Source organism: Bos indicus x Bos taurus, chromosome 8, assembly GCF_003369695.1.
Source record: "Bos indicus x Bos taurus breed Angus x Brahman F1 hybrid chromosome 8, Bos_hybrid_MaternalHap_v2.0, whole genome shotgun sequence".
Lineage (NCBI taxonomy): Eukaryota > Metazoa > Chordata > Mammalia > Artiodactyla > Bovidae > Bos > Bos indicus x Bos taurus.
Window position 1 is genome coordinate 86567768 of NC_040083.1, and position 13851 is coordinate 86581618.

A 13851-nucleotide genomic window follows, 5' to 3' on the forward strand; every position below is an offset into this window, starting at 1 on the left:
AATGGTAGAACTATTGGGTTAATGACTTGGCAACCACTGAGACTGCTTCTTCTTGTTTGAGTAATTATATTACTTCTCTGAATGAGGTTCTATCATTCTAAGAACCAAGATAAGCTGTAAAAGGGTCATGAATTATCCATTATACCTAAGTCATTTCAACTTGAAATTTATATGAACCAAACAGCTCATAAAAGACTTTAGATTCAAAGATTACAAAGTCAGAACTGTGATTCTGTTAATTCAACAGAAAGTATGTATGAAAGTATTTCAATAGTATGGTAAGATTTGAAGATATTACTGCATATTTTATGTGGTAGAACACTATATGATCATTACATTTTCTAAAATGTGTTTAGTTAAAAGTAAAAGCAATATAAAATTCTATAGATAATATTCCATTTAAAATTATATTTACATTAAAAAATGTAAAATAATTGCATAGAGTACCTTTACTGAAGAAGCATGAAGTCTGTCTTTCTGTTTCAGCTAATCTTCCAGTGCCAACCATTGCAGCAATCGATGGACTTGCTTTAGGTGGTGGACTTGAACTGGCTTTAGCGTGTGATATAAGAGTAGCAGGTGAGAATTAGTCCTAAAACTTAACTTTTTTCTATTAATTTTTGAGAATTTGGTATTGAAACTCCAACTAAAAATCTTAGTTTATCTACTTAAAATAATTGTCATATATAGTGGAACTATATGTAACTTTGTTCTGTATTTTCCAAGTCTCCTGTAGATGTTTTTATACTTTCATAATTTAAAAAATAAAAAACACAACTTTTAAAAAATGAGATTTGTATTTACTGTGTGTGCTCAGTTGTGTCCAACCCTTTGTGACCCACTAGACTGTGGCCTGCCAAGCTCCTCTGTCCATGGGATTTTCCAGGCAAGAATACTGGAGTGGGCTGCCATTTCCCCTTCCAAGATGCCTTGGATCTATCCCTGAATCAGGAATAGAACCTGTGTCTCCTGCATGTCCTGCATTGGCAGGTGGATTCTTTACATTCAGATAATTCTAAATATTTTTCCCCCATATTGTTGAATAAAACATGTAAAAAAAGTCACCTGTTGAGCTTGATGAAGTATTTAAAATTCCCAGTTAAGGAAACAGTCTTTTATAGTATCTTTTTCAGTCCTAGCAGGAGTAAAGGAGAACAGGAATTGGGTCATATGGAACTGAATTTGGATCTTAGGTCCTGTCATTTTTAGATCAGGTTCCTCCTCTACAGTGGGGGAAATGAAGGTTTCTGTTGTGAAGATTAAATGAATTCATCTCTGGCATGTGCCTAGTCCAAGCATGTAGTTATTATTAGGGCTATGGTAATGATGACTTAATGTCTTTGAGGTTCACTTTGTTCCTGCAAGGTTTTCTGAGTATTGGATAAGGTGATTATGAAAATAATAAAGGAAACAATTAGTGCTAACCATGTGCTGAGTACTGACCCAGTGCTTACCTAATGCTCGGCATATACTTAGGCTTGCTTAATCTGCCTAATAGCCCTGTGAGATAGATACGCTTTTGGTGCTTCAGGAAGCTAGGGCTGAGACAGGTGAAGAAACAAACCACAAATCAGTGACCAAGCTGGGATTTGAACCCAGACAGTCTCAAGTCACAGCTCTCACGTCTGTGATTCTTCCAGAGTACTGCATGCTGCCCCAGCTATCCTCGGCACTATGTTCTGTATGATCACAGTGCCGTCTGTATCATTGTCCCTCATCAGGGCGACCCAGAGGGACTGTTAGACCGAGGACTGAGTGCAACAGGCAGCAAATATTTGTCACTGTTCTTTCCCTGGTTCCCACTCTCTCTTCTGATGGAGCTGCCTGTTAAATGTAGAATCACGATAATTATGTTTTTAATAGTTTTATGGTAACTGGCTCTTGGAATTTGCAGTTACTAATTTCTGTGTACTTTCCCTTTTCAGTTTATTTTAGATTTGTGTTTTCTTGACAGATCTTTGGGTTTTAAACTGAAAAGTCAAGTTATATGCAATCCATTTCTGAAAGCATGCAAGTTCTGGGGATTAGGAGATAGGAAGTAGTCTAAGAACATTTGGATATGCAAATAAAGAAATAATTAAGATGTTTTAAAGTAGCTGTGAAAACAAACATGGAAAGAGGAACCCTATCCAGCTGTCAGGACAGTAAAACCATTTGTCAAAAGTAACTAGAGATTTGGTCTTGAAGAGTTGCCATATCTGATATGATATATTAAGCTATTTGATCTGTAGGACTGTTCAGGCAGCTAAAGAATTCTTACTTGTCAGACACAGTCTCCCTCCTGATCCTGAATAATGAATGAGATCAATGCCTTCAAACATGACTTGGCAGTATCAGGTCAAATTATGTAGTTAACACCCCTGGTCTTTCTACATCAAAAATTAATTTGCTGCCAAGCAATTTTTAACAGAAAATGTTGTGTGAATCTCTTAGTATGTATCATTTAGAATGTTTACTTATTTCCATAACTGAATGCCTTCTGGAGTGATTTAAGATTTGTAACACAAATTTATTTAGCAAACAGAATATTTCTAGCTTATTTTACTACTTTTTCAAGTCATCATATTTGAATTTGATGATGTGGATGTTACTTAATTTTCTTCTTTCCTTTTTAGCTTCCTCTGCAAAAATGGGCCTGGTTGAAACAAAGTTGGCAATTATTCCTGGTGGAGGTATGAATTGTTCATGCCCATCTTGATCTGTCCTTGGAAACAGAGCATAAGGCAGAAAGGTGTTAGTTGAAAAGGCAACAAACATTTTGGGTAAAGAGACTAATGCTGTCTTGTGTGCTTGTAACAGAGTCCTTATTGAAAAGGGATTTTTTGGTTTCTGTAGGTGTGGAGATTGCAGACGCGTTGCCTGTTGCTGTCTTGCTCTCTTTTTGTGCTTGTCCTGTGCTTTTCTGTATGATGTCTTAACTTTAAAATTATTACACTCTTCACATGATTCTTGAAAGATTACACTTGTATTTTGAAACTTTAATGTGAGTATGTAAATGTGTGTGCCCTCAGCGCCTTAAACACACAGACCCGAGTGGAGGAGGGGCAGAGGTTCCCAGGCTTCTTGCCAGCTTGCTTGTGTTTTTGTGCAGCTGGACAAAGGTTGGGGTTGTTTGGTAGGCTGAATTTGGATCTGAAGAGGTGTTATTTCTTGTCTGTTACTACAAAAAAGATTGTTGAGCTGCTGCTTTTGGAAGATTAATAAAGCACTTTTCCAGCATTGATAATGAAATCTTTCATCACAAGGTAAATCTGAAAATTTTGTTCTTTTGTCTGCTGCAGAGAATTTGGAGACATTGCCATTCTGTTGAAGTCTTTCTTTCAAAAAGTAGGGTTTATCTGAGGCTGTACTCCTTGATAACTTATTAGTTTATGAATGAAATAATAATAATTAAAAATTTAGAGCAGTGTTTGAACACTTCTTTTGTACCTGAGTTAAAATTATCAGTTTAACCTTATTATAAGACTATGTATCTTGATTAGGGTGTGTAGATAGAAATTAAAACATAATTCAGTGAAATTGAAGACTATGCAGATCAATGTGTGTGATTCACTAAGTTTTCTACTTTGGTAATGTGCAAAAAGTGACATTCTTGTAAGTAAAAGCATTTACTGTCTACCTGTTTTACCATGCTAGTCTTTTTTACTGTGACTCGTGAAAAAGCTGAAAGGATTTATAAAGCTGTAGCTCCTTTTGTCATTTCTGTTGGGAGCTGCCTGTGTTGTATTAGGTCCAGAAACTAGCCTTTTCTTTCCAGTGTACTTCAGTTTTTGGGGTCTTCTGCAATAGTGGATCCATTAATCAGAACCTATGTTTTGTATATATGATTGAGTTTGGATTCTCATAAATACTGTTATTTTAAAAATTTTTATAGAATTTATTTGTTATAAAATTTGGAATGTTTTGACATTTTCCATAAATTTATAAAGGATAGTTTTCTGTCATTTTTTTCTTCCCTTTATTTCTAAGTGAATCTGAAGTAATATTTGTCAGTTGTTCCTTTAATATAATAAAGCTTTCAAGTTCATAGTGCATGTAATTGTGTAATATTGAACTTACTGAAAATTAATCTAATTTTGTATAAAGCCACATATTCACATTTAGATAATAAGAAGTGCATGCAGAAATTTTTTTTCACTCTTGTATTAGTATTATGGTTATTAAAGTATTCCAAAGTAAAGTCTGTTTTTCTGTTTGTTTTAATAACAGCAGAATAGCTTAAGTAAGCATTTTTTAAAGTATATCTAAAGAGGTTATTTCTGAAAATTCTATGGAGAAAATCCTCTTCTGTCTTATGCATATAAAGTTTTTTTAATCCACAAATATTTTCTCCATTTTCATTTTTCTCCTTCCCTTTCTCTTAGATGATCCTCCTATGAAAATAGTGCTTATTTTTTCTTCTGTTTTTAAAGATTTTTTTTTTAATGTGGGCCATTTTTTTAAAAAACCTCTGCTGAATTTGTCACAGTGTTGCTTCTGTTTTATGTTTTGGCTTTTTTGGCTGCAGGTCACCTGGGATCTTAGCTCCACGACCAGGGATTGAACCTGCACCCCTTGCATTGGAGGGAAGTCCCCTGTGTTATTTTTTCTTAAAACTGTTTTAGAATTGGTGGGTTTTCTATGCCTAAAATGATCTCCGGGATGTTCCCCTTTCTCTTTTTTGGACTGTGGACATTGCTGCTGTTATGAAGAGCTTATTACTACAGTAGACATAGCAGACTACACTGAATTTTTTTCTCCCTTCCTCATGGTACCGAACTTGCTTCGTGGTATAGATGCTCATTGAGCAGCCAGGTGCTCATGACCCTTATCAGTGAGCCTGTCTTCAGTGTCGGTGGTCCCAGCCTTCCATCTGTTTCAGACAGCAGTGGCTGTGGATAGAAGATGGATAGAAAATAACTAGGAAGAATTCAAATACAGCAAGAGTATTGTGGGGAAAAAAAATAAGACTTTCCTTTCCTTTTTAATACTATGGATGGAATAAATATTTTTGGGTAAAATGTATGGATTCCATTCAGTGTAGAAGATATATGCCTGTAAGTCTGAGAAATAATGCTCTTCTAAGTTATTACAAGTTCATGGTTTCATACTGGCCAGCATTTGAAAGTTAATCCAAGTGAAATTGTACCTCTGCATTCGTATTTACTGTATGGTTGATCAGCTGCAAGAGTTAACCTGATGCTCTTAGTTGGCATATTATTATCACTTCTAACCTTTTATGATAACAGTTTACTGAGAAATGATCAAAACCTGATATTTACTTTTGGGTTTTTGTTTCTACTTGAACCTGAGTCCCAATAACAACATGATTATTTTTATGGTATATTTTGTAATTTTTCTTATAATGCAACAAGTTGAATTATAAAACAATTATTTTAAAGTGATAGTACTATTTCTAATGAGTGGACCATCACTCTAAGTTTTAGGTTTAATGTTCTAAATTTCAGTTTTTACTTGACTATTAAAATTACATAGTTTAAAAAAAAGTAAGATATAAAGAAAGGTAGAAACATACCAAAGCCAAATTGAACTTCTTTAAGTTGTAGTTTGTCAGATAAAATTAAAAATGGAGTGTAAGTGACTGTCAGATACTTAAACCAGTACCTTTATTTGTTTTATATGTTTATATAGACAGATATTACAAAATACAAAAAATACAAAATAAAATTTAATGATGTAAAGTTTAAAAATCATTAATATTGTTACCCTAGGATCTTCCTATGATATTTTAAATTATATTTGGGAATGTTTATTTACTAAATAGCCCTATCTGTTCTCCAGTATTTTCACCTTTAAGAAAGCAGCTAAACTTCCTGTCTTCGTAACTGGGAGAATCCTTCAGTACTATAAAATAAAATTCTCTTTTGGAAATAGCTCCCCAAACAGTACTGCCCTTAAACATGTTTATAAGACTGCAATAAAACAAGTTCAGGGGCTTAGGATTCTATTATTTGACAGTTTAGAAAATTTCTGTTAAATGTGCACAGAAAATGGTGGCAGTATCTTTTATTCCCTGCCTCTGTTTAACAGCTTCTACTAGAGGATTTGGGGTATATGTTAGGAAACTTTATTATAACTAAGAAAACTGTATTTGCTTTTTGCTTGGATATATAACACCGTGGACAAGATGTCTAGTATTTCCATTGCTCTGTGGTTATCTTTCATTCTCTCTAGCCTTTTTTGTTTTTGAAATATTCAAACTTTAGGAAATATGAAAGGCAGTGAAATGAACCTCTTGATACCTTTCACCAAGATCTCTTCTCATGAGAGACCCTTCCACTCTGTCTCTCTCATATGCATATCCCCCCCTTTTTTTTCCTGAACCATTTAAAAATAAGAGGTGAACCTTTAAATATTTCAGTGTGCTTTTCATAGGAATAAGAAAGGACTCTTTAACCACAACCCTATTGTAACACCTAACAGTATTAAAATTAGTATTAATATTCAGATTATACCAGGTTCAAAATGTTGTTTGTAGTGTTTTTTTGTTTTGCTTTTCTAATTCAGGATTTATTTAAATGTCACAGGTTACATTTTTGTTTGTTTTTTAAAAATTTCCCATCTCTTTTTGTTTTTTAGAACAGTAATCTTTCTAAAAAAAAAGCCAGACAAATTATCTTCTTGAAGTTTGCACATTCTGGATTTGACTGAGTTATTTCCTCATATTTAGATTTATGATAAAAAATTTTTGCAGAGAATAGTAAGTAGGCCATGTTCTATATTTCCTTTTCTTCTAATGTGTTGGCACTTAAGAGTTAGATTGTTCCACTTTGGGTGACAGTAACTTTGATCACTTGGTTAAGGTGACTTAACTGTGCGTACACTTTCAGTATCCTCCTCTTGGAAGGTTTACAGGAAAAGAATCTTTAATTATTATTGGTATTGACTGCTTCCCAAATTAAAAAAAGAAAGGAAGAAAGAAAAATGACTTTTTATTTTATTTTCCATTAAAAAATCAAAAAGAAGGAAGGAAATGAGAGCATTGAGATTTCACAGGACCAGAGCAAGAGGCCCCAGTTCTGTCTCTTTCTCCTCCCCAGGATGAGGGGTTTGGGATATCACTGCCTGTCCCACTGTAGGCTGTGTTTAGCAATAAGGCGTCTCTTGGCATGGTGTCCAGGAACTCTATTTTAAGGTGTGTCTATGAAGTAATGACAGATTTTTAAATCCAGTATGTGTGTTGTTCTGAGCACAGTAGTCATTTTGGAAAGTTTTGTTTATAACCTTTGTTGAAATCTTCTTAGAATTTACATCAGTATCTGACCTTATTCTTTTGAACATCTTCAACAGTGACTCATCTAGATCCTGTGAGGGTGAATTTGATTTTCAAAAATAGCATAGGACCTTTCTGTGCCAAATCTGATTAATAAGGTCATACTATTTCAGGAAGAAGAAAAGTATAACAACAAAAATAAGACTGCTTTTCTTAAGAGGCTTATATGATATCACAAACATTTACCAGTGTTACATGCAATGGACAGCGCTGCTGGATTCACTGGGCTGATTGCTAGTGACCTCTAAAGGCCAGTGCTTGTTCGGCTCTCTGAAGTCTAGTGCATTCATGAACACACTTCATACACTGTGCAGTCTCATTTCTTTGTACTTTAAAATCTGTTCAGTGACCACTTTACTCTTTTCTGTCTATTTACGGTGTTTTGGAAGCTATTGGTTGGTAAGTCATATGGTTAGTTGTTGTAGAGGAAACAGATATAGATACAGATACAAGTATAAATATAGATGACTCAGCAGTGTTCCCTTGAAGTGCCCATCTGAAATCTGGTAGGAGAGATTAAATGTGTACAAGCATCATAACTGCTCTCTTACAAAGTTGTTGGACTCAAACAGGAATAAGGCAGTTGAAAGTTGGAATTGTGAGTTTGAGAAAATAGTGTGGATTCTGTTAGCCATAAACCTCAGTTTATAAGACCTGTATTGTGGGTCCCCAGCCCTTCTCTAAACCCTCTCTCCTACTGCTGCTGCCTTTGGTCACACACTAGGTTCCAGGTATGTTTATTCACTCAATTCGCAAATATTTGTTGAGCCATCTGGTGTAGACACTGGGTATATAGCTGTGAACAAACATGGAAAGATCACTTGTTCCTTGCAGCTGACATTCCAGGACACAGGCAGTAGACATGGCAAATAGTAAGTTGTGAATTATGGCAGAAGTATAAAATGCTATAGAAAAAGAAATAGGGGAAGGGATCTGAGGAGGGATGAGAGCTTGCACTTTAAAATAGGGTTCAGAGGAAGCCTCATTGAGAAGGTAACATTGGGGTTAAGACTGATGGGAATTGAGGAAATTGTCATACAGATAGGAAAAAAGAACATTTCAGACAGAGGGACATATAGGATGAAGGGCTAAGATGGGAGCATGCCTGGAACATTGACCCCATCACTGCAACCATAACAGTTGGGAGGGGGAGAGTGGTAGGAGATGCTGTCGGACAAGTAACAGAGAAGTCAGAGCATAGAGGTAGCTGTTACCCTGAGTGAGAGAGACCCACACAGGTTATTAGCAGAGGTACATTGTGATCTTAGGGCTTTCCAGGTGGCTCAATGGTAAAGAGTCTGCCTGCCAAACAGGGGACTCAGGTTCAGTCCCTGGATTGGGAAGATTCCCTGGAGAAAGAAATGTCAACCCTCTCCAGTGTTCTTGCCTGGAGAATCCCATGGGAAGAGGAGCCTGGTGGGCTACAGTTGATGGGGTCACAAAGAGTGGGACACAACTGAGTGACTGAGCACACAGCACATAATGTGATCTTAGGCCTTTAAAGATTTGCCTGGTTGCTGTGCCAAGGATAGAAATGAATAGGGCCACGTTAGAGGCAGAAACCCATTTCTACTAGGAGCTGTTGCTGTAGTTCAAATGTTCTGGCTGGAGGACCAAAAAAGGGGCGCCCTCTAGGACCCAGAAAGTACCAGGGAAATAGTAAAGAGTGAGGAACTCAGGAATGGGACCCCACAGATGTGTTAATGGACTCCTGGACTCATTCCTCAGCTGTGCATGTGTCTCTTACGCTAAGCAGCAAACTAGACACTTGGTTCAAATTGAGAATTTGAACCAAGTGATGAACCACTGCCCAGATCTGAGACTGGCCAAAGGCCTTGAAAACAACTAACATTGAAACCACAGTTCACAGAAGGCTGGCTGGAATGTGCAGCCTGAGTACAGCCAAGTTGATTGAATGCTGAAACAAAAGTGTCCAGGCCAGACTTACTCAGCATGTGAACACCTGAACGTCTCAGTTTACATGAGCGATGATCAGACAGATGTCATCCAGAATGACAGGTGTTGGGATTATCTAAGATTTTAAAGCAGTTACTGCTTTAAGAAGTAAGGGTCAACTGTTTCAGTTGTCTTCTCTTCACCTTGTTGGTGAGGGAGGGATTCCTTTCCTAGGTTTCTGAAGATGGCCAAACACACTAGACAGGTGTGATTGATAGCAGTGTCTTAGTTGGATGTACTCACAGCCCAAGGGAAGCCACCACATGGCACACAGGATCATATGGAGGTTGTGCTTGGGAACATCGAAGAAAACAGTGTGGGAGGCAGGCTTAGTGATGAGAAGGTGGTGTGCCCCCTGGTTCCTTAGGGAGGATGTGATTTGTTTTGTTTGAGTTGTCTCACGGTCTGGTAGGAACCTGGAACCCTCTCTCCAGGGAGAAGTAGGAATGCTGCCTAGTCTTCGTGATGAGGAGGATTGTTTGTCTAGGGGACTTAATAATCCTTTGGAACAGAATTGGTAAGAGACCATGTGGTCAGGCCATTTGTGGTTCACTTGGTTTCCCTCGGTGTTAGGTAGCACATGATATTGGACCTTAGTTTTGGACTTTACCCACATGAACAAATGGGAATATAGAAAGTTTCAGAATAGAGATGACAGAAGAAAGTGAGTAAACTTCATGATTAATCAGTGGGAGTTACTCATTATCAGAGAAAACAAAAAACCTGAGTAAATAAACTGGACCTCAGGGACCTAGAGAATGGTACTGAAATCTTTAATATCTGTGTCACAGGAGTCTTAGAAGGAAAGGAGAAAGATTGTGGTCCAGAAAAATATTTTTGAAGAAAAAATAGCTGAAGACTTCACAAATTTGGTGAAAGGTGTAAACTAAGGATTTAAAAAGGTGAGTGAACTCAAGCCAGATAAGCCCAGAGGAGTCCAGGACCAGACACATCATAATCAAATCCTTAAAGCCAAAGACCAGATCATCATCATCTTTAAAATTGAAGGAAGATTATACATTATTGATAGGGAAACAATGATTTGAGTGACTGGGTTCTTCATCAGAAGCAGTGGAGTCCAGAAATAAGTGGATTTCCATAGTGCTAAAAAGAGAAAACTGTCAACCTGGAAATCTAGAAAAAATGTCCTTTAGAAATGAAGATCAAATGAGAATAGTCTCAGATTAAGGAAAACTAAGAGAATTTACGGCCTGCAGACCCAGTGTGGATTTGGGGGAAAGATAGACACGTTGATCTGTGGAACACAACAGAATCTAGAAATAGACCTGTGCAAATATGGCTGGATGATAATTGATAATTCACACAGGCAAGTCAGGGGAGAAAGTATGGTGATAGAAAAATTGGACATCCATATGCAAAAGAAAAGAAAAAAACACTTCCACCTAAATCCCACAATGTGTACAAAATGAACTCAGAATCATACATTTAAATGTAAAATATAAAACCATACAATTCTTTGAAGCTACATGAAGCCAGAGACTGTCTCTTTCATTCCTGCGGTTTGAGACTACAGGTCTGGTAATCATCTGAGGATTCCATTAGTGTTAGACTAGCACTAACACTAACTTACTTATAGTACCTGTATAATATAAATGCTATGTAAGTAGTTATAAATCCAGTGTAATTGTATTCAGTGTATACAATTTGTATATAATGCTAGGTAAAGACAGTTGGCCTTTGAATAACATGGATCTGAACTGCATGGATCCACTTATATATGCAGATATTTTTCAGTGAATATACAATTGGCCTGTGTATTCATGGGTTTTGTATCCATGGATTCAGCCAACTGTGTATCGAAATTTCCACCTGAAGTTGGTTGAATCTAGGGATGTGAAATCCATGGATATGGAGGGGCAATTGTATTCATTGTACTACTCCATTTTATATAAGGGTCTAGATCATCAGCAGATTTTGTATATGTGAGGGGTCCTGGAACCAATACCCCTCGCATACCAAGGGATGACTATGCTGCTGCTGCTGCTAAGTCGCTTCAGTCGTGTCTGACTCTGTGCGACCCGATAGAGGGGGCCCACCAGGCTTCCCCGTCCCTGGGATTTTCCAGGCAAGAACACTGGAGTGGGTTGCCATTTCCTTCTCTAATGCAGGAAAGTGAAAAGTGAAAGTGAAATTGCTCGGTCGTGTCCGACTCTAGCGACCCCATGGACTGCAGCCTACCAGGCTCCTCTGTCCATGGGATTTTCTAGGCAGAAGTACTGGAGTGGGGTGCCATATAGTTGCCAACTGTAGTTGCCAGTTTGCTTTTGGGAACTTTCTGGAATTTTTTTTTTTTTTTTCTGAATATTCTTGGTTGGAGAAGGTTGGATGAATCCATGGATTGGGAGGGCCGATTTTACTGCTCCTGGAGGAGATACAAGGAAATTAACTTCAAAGACTGATTGCACGAAGCAAATTGGAAATTTACTAATCAGAAATATTTTGTTTACTTTTACTGCATGCTTTTCTTTATTAAAATTCACCTTATTGCTTTATATATTCAAATTATATAATAATGGGGTTGAATTAATCAGCCGTTTTGGCTGATCTCAGATTTATGTCTGTTGCTCTCATTTTCTTTTTTTTAAATAACTAGTAACTTGGTATTTTATAAAATCAGATTATTCATTTACTGAGCATCATCTCACTTTCCTTTTTCCAGCTATACTCAAGATAGCCTTATTTGCATTTGTATATTCTATAGTGTTTATTTATGTATCAAGTTAAATAACTAAGTTTTAAGAGTCACTTGAAGCAGTGTAGAAAGCAGATGGCTGGGCAATTAAATGAATTATGTAAAAAGTTCATAAATAAGGCAGATTAATACTATATGTGTAAATTAGGAAGAATGGCAGTTCATTTCTCCCATCTTTTGACAATAAAGTTGAATTTTTTTTTCGTAAATCACTAAGTTTGGTTACTGGTTTTTGACTCTCTCAGGCCTATAGCATGCAAAATAGGATGTGAACCATTCAGACTTATCCTCGGTATGTGACCCCAAGCATTTTATGTTATAAAAGTACTTGTCCCAGTCTAATGATAACAAGAAATCTTGTTTGGAGAGCTGGTAAAATTGCATTCTTTGTATTTATACAAATTGAACATTCTTACCCACTCAACCGTGGCATTTGTGATTGCATGGCTGATGAGCAGCCATCTCTACCTGTAGGTGAAGTCTTGGTTCATGGGAGGAGTTCTGGGCTGAGCATCTCAGGGCTTGAATTCTACCTCCCTCACTAAACAGTCTTTATTAGGCAAGTTATTTCTGCACTTTATATTTCACTCTCTTCTTTTGTAAAATGAAAATAATGTCTGTACCCACAGGGCTATTGTGAGAATTGGCAAGGATAGTATGTGTGCTTATAATATTACCTGGCACATTGTCAGGACAGATATTTGTTTTGTTATTGAGTGGTGGTTTGCTGTAATTTTTCTTCTTTTTAAAGTATCTTTAGCAGCTGTGTTAAGTTACAGTTGATGCACAATAAGCTGCATGCATTTTTAGCATGTTTAAGTTTTGACACATACACACACACACACATATATGTTTCATTTTCTAGAATTTTACATTAATCATACCATATATTATGTAATCTTTTTGCCTGGCTTTTACTCAGTGTATTTCTTGTGGTATTCATTCATTATGAGTTTCAGTACCTAATTGTTTTTTTTTTTTTTTTATTGCTGTTTGGTATTACATTGTATGGATATACCACAGTTTGATTATCTAGTCACATGTGGGTAGACACTTGGTTTATTTCTAGTTAAACTGCTGTGAACATTTGTATATAAGCCTTTGTATGGATATATGCTTTCAGTTAATTTGGGTAAATGCCTAGGACTGGATGACTTTATATGATAAAATGTATGTTTACATTTTAATCTGCCAAAGTGGCTTGCAAGTTGGTTGGACTAGATGTCTGTTAGATTTCCCACCAGCAGTAATGAGAATTCCAGTTTCTTTTGCATCCTTAGTGATGTCTGGTAAGCTCACCAGTGCTTAGTATGAGTTCAGATCTTCTCAAGGACATATGGTATCTTGTTGTGGTTGTAATTTCCCTTACTCTAATGTCTAATGATATTGAACGTCTTTTCATCTACTTAACATTTGCATTTCTTCTTTGATGATATATCTGTTCAGACTTTTCACCCGTGTTTAACTGTGTTGTTTTATTACTGAATTTTGAGTTGTTCATAAAGTGTTCTTACTACTGCTGCTAAGTCGCTTCAGTCATGTCCAACTCTGTGCGACCCCATAGATAGCAGCCCACCAGGCTCCCCCGTCCCTGGGATTCTCCAGGCAAGAACACTGGAGTGGGTTGCCATTTCCTTCTTCAGTGTATGAAAGTGAAAAGTGAAAGGGAAGTCGCTCAGTCGTGTCTGACTCTTCGTGACCCCTTGGACTGCAGCCTACCAGGCTCCTCTGTCCATGGGATTTTCCAGGCAAGAGTACTGGAGTGGGGTGCCGTTGTCTTCTCCAGAGTGTTCTTACTAGTATTGAGTATTATGGATGTAAATCCCTTTTTTAGAATTATGCTTTGCAAGAATTATGCTATGCTTTGATCTGACGTGACTGTCTTAGCAGTTCTTTCAAAGAGCAGAAG

At 36.9% G+C, this 13851-nt stretch overlaps 1 protein-coding gene across 3 annotated transcripts in view; it reads left to right on the forward strand.

The window, feature by feature from the left end:
• Nucleotides 1–13851, forward strand: part of AUH (AU RNA binding methylglutaconyl-CoA hydratase) — a 184612-nt gene that overhangs the window by 85294 nt on the left and 85467 nt on the right. For all 3 annotated transcript variants that reach the window (XM_027550355.1, XM_027550356.1, XM_027550357.1), the window contains 2 exons: nt 487–579; nt 2616–2672. In XM_027550355.1, coding sequence (XP_027406156.1) covers nt 487–579; nt 2616–2672 — 150 coding nt within the window. The remainder of the gene's footprint in view (nt 1–486; nt 580–2615; nt 2673–13851) is intronic.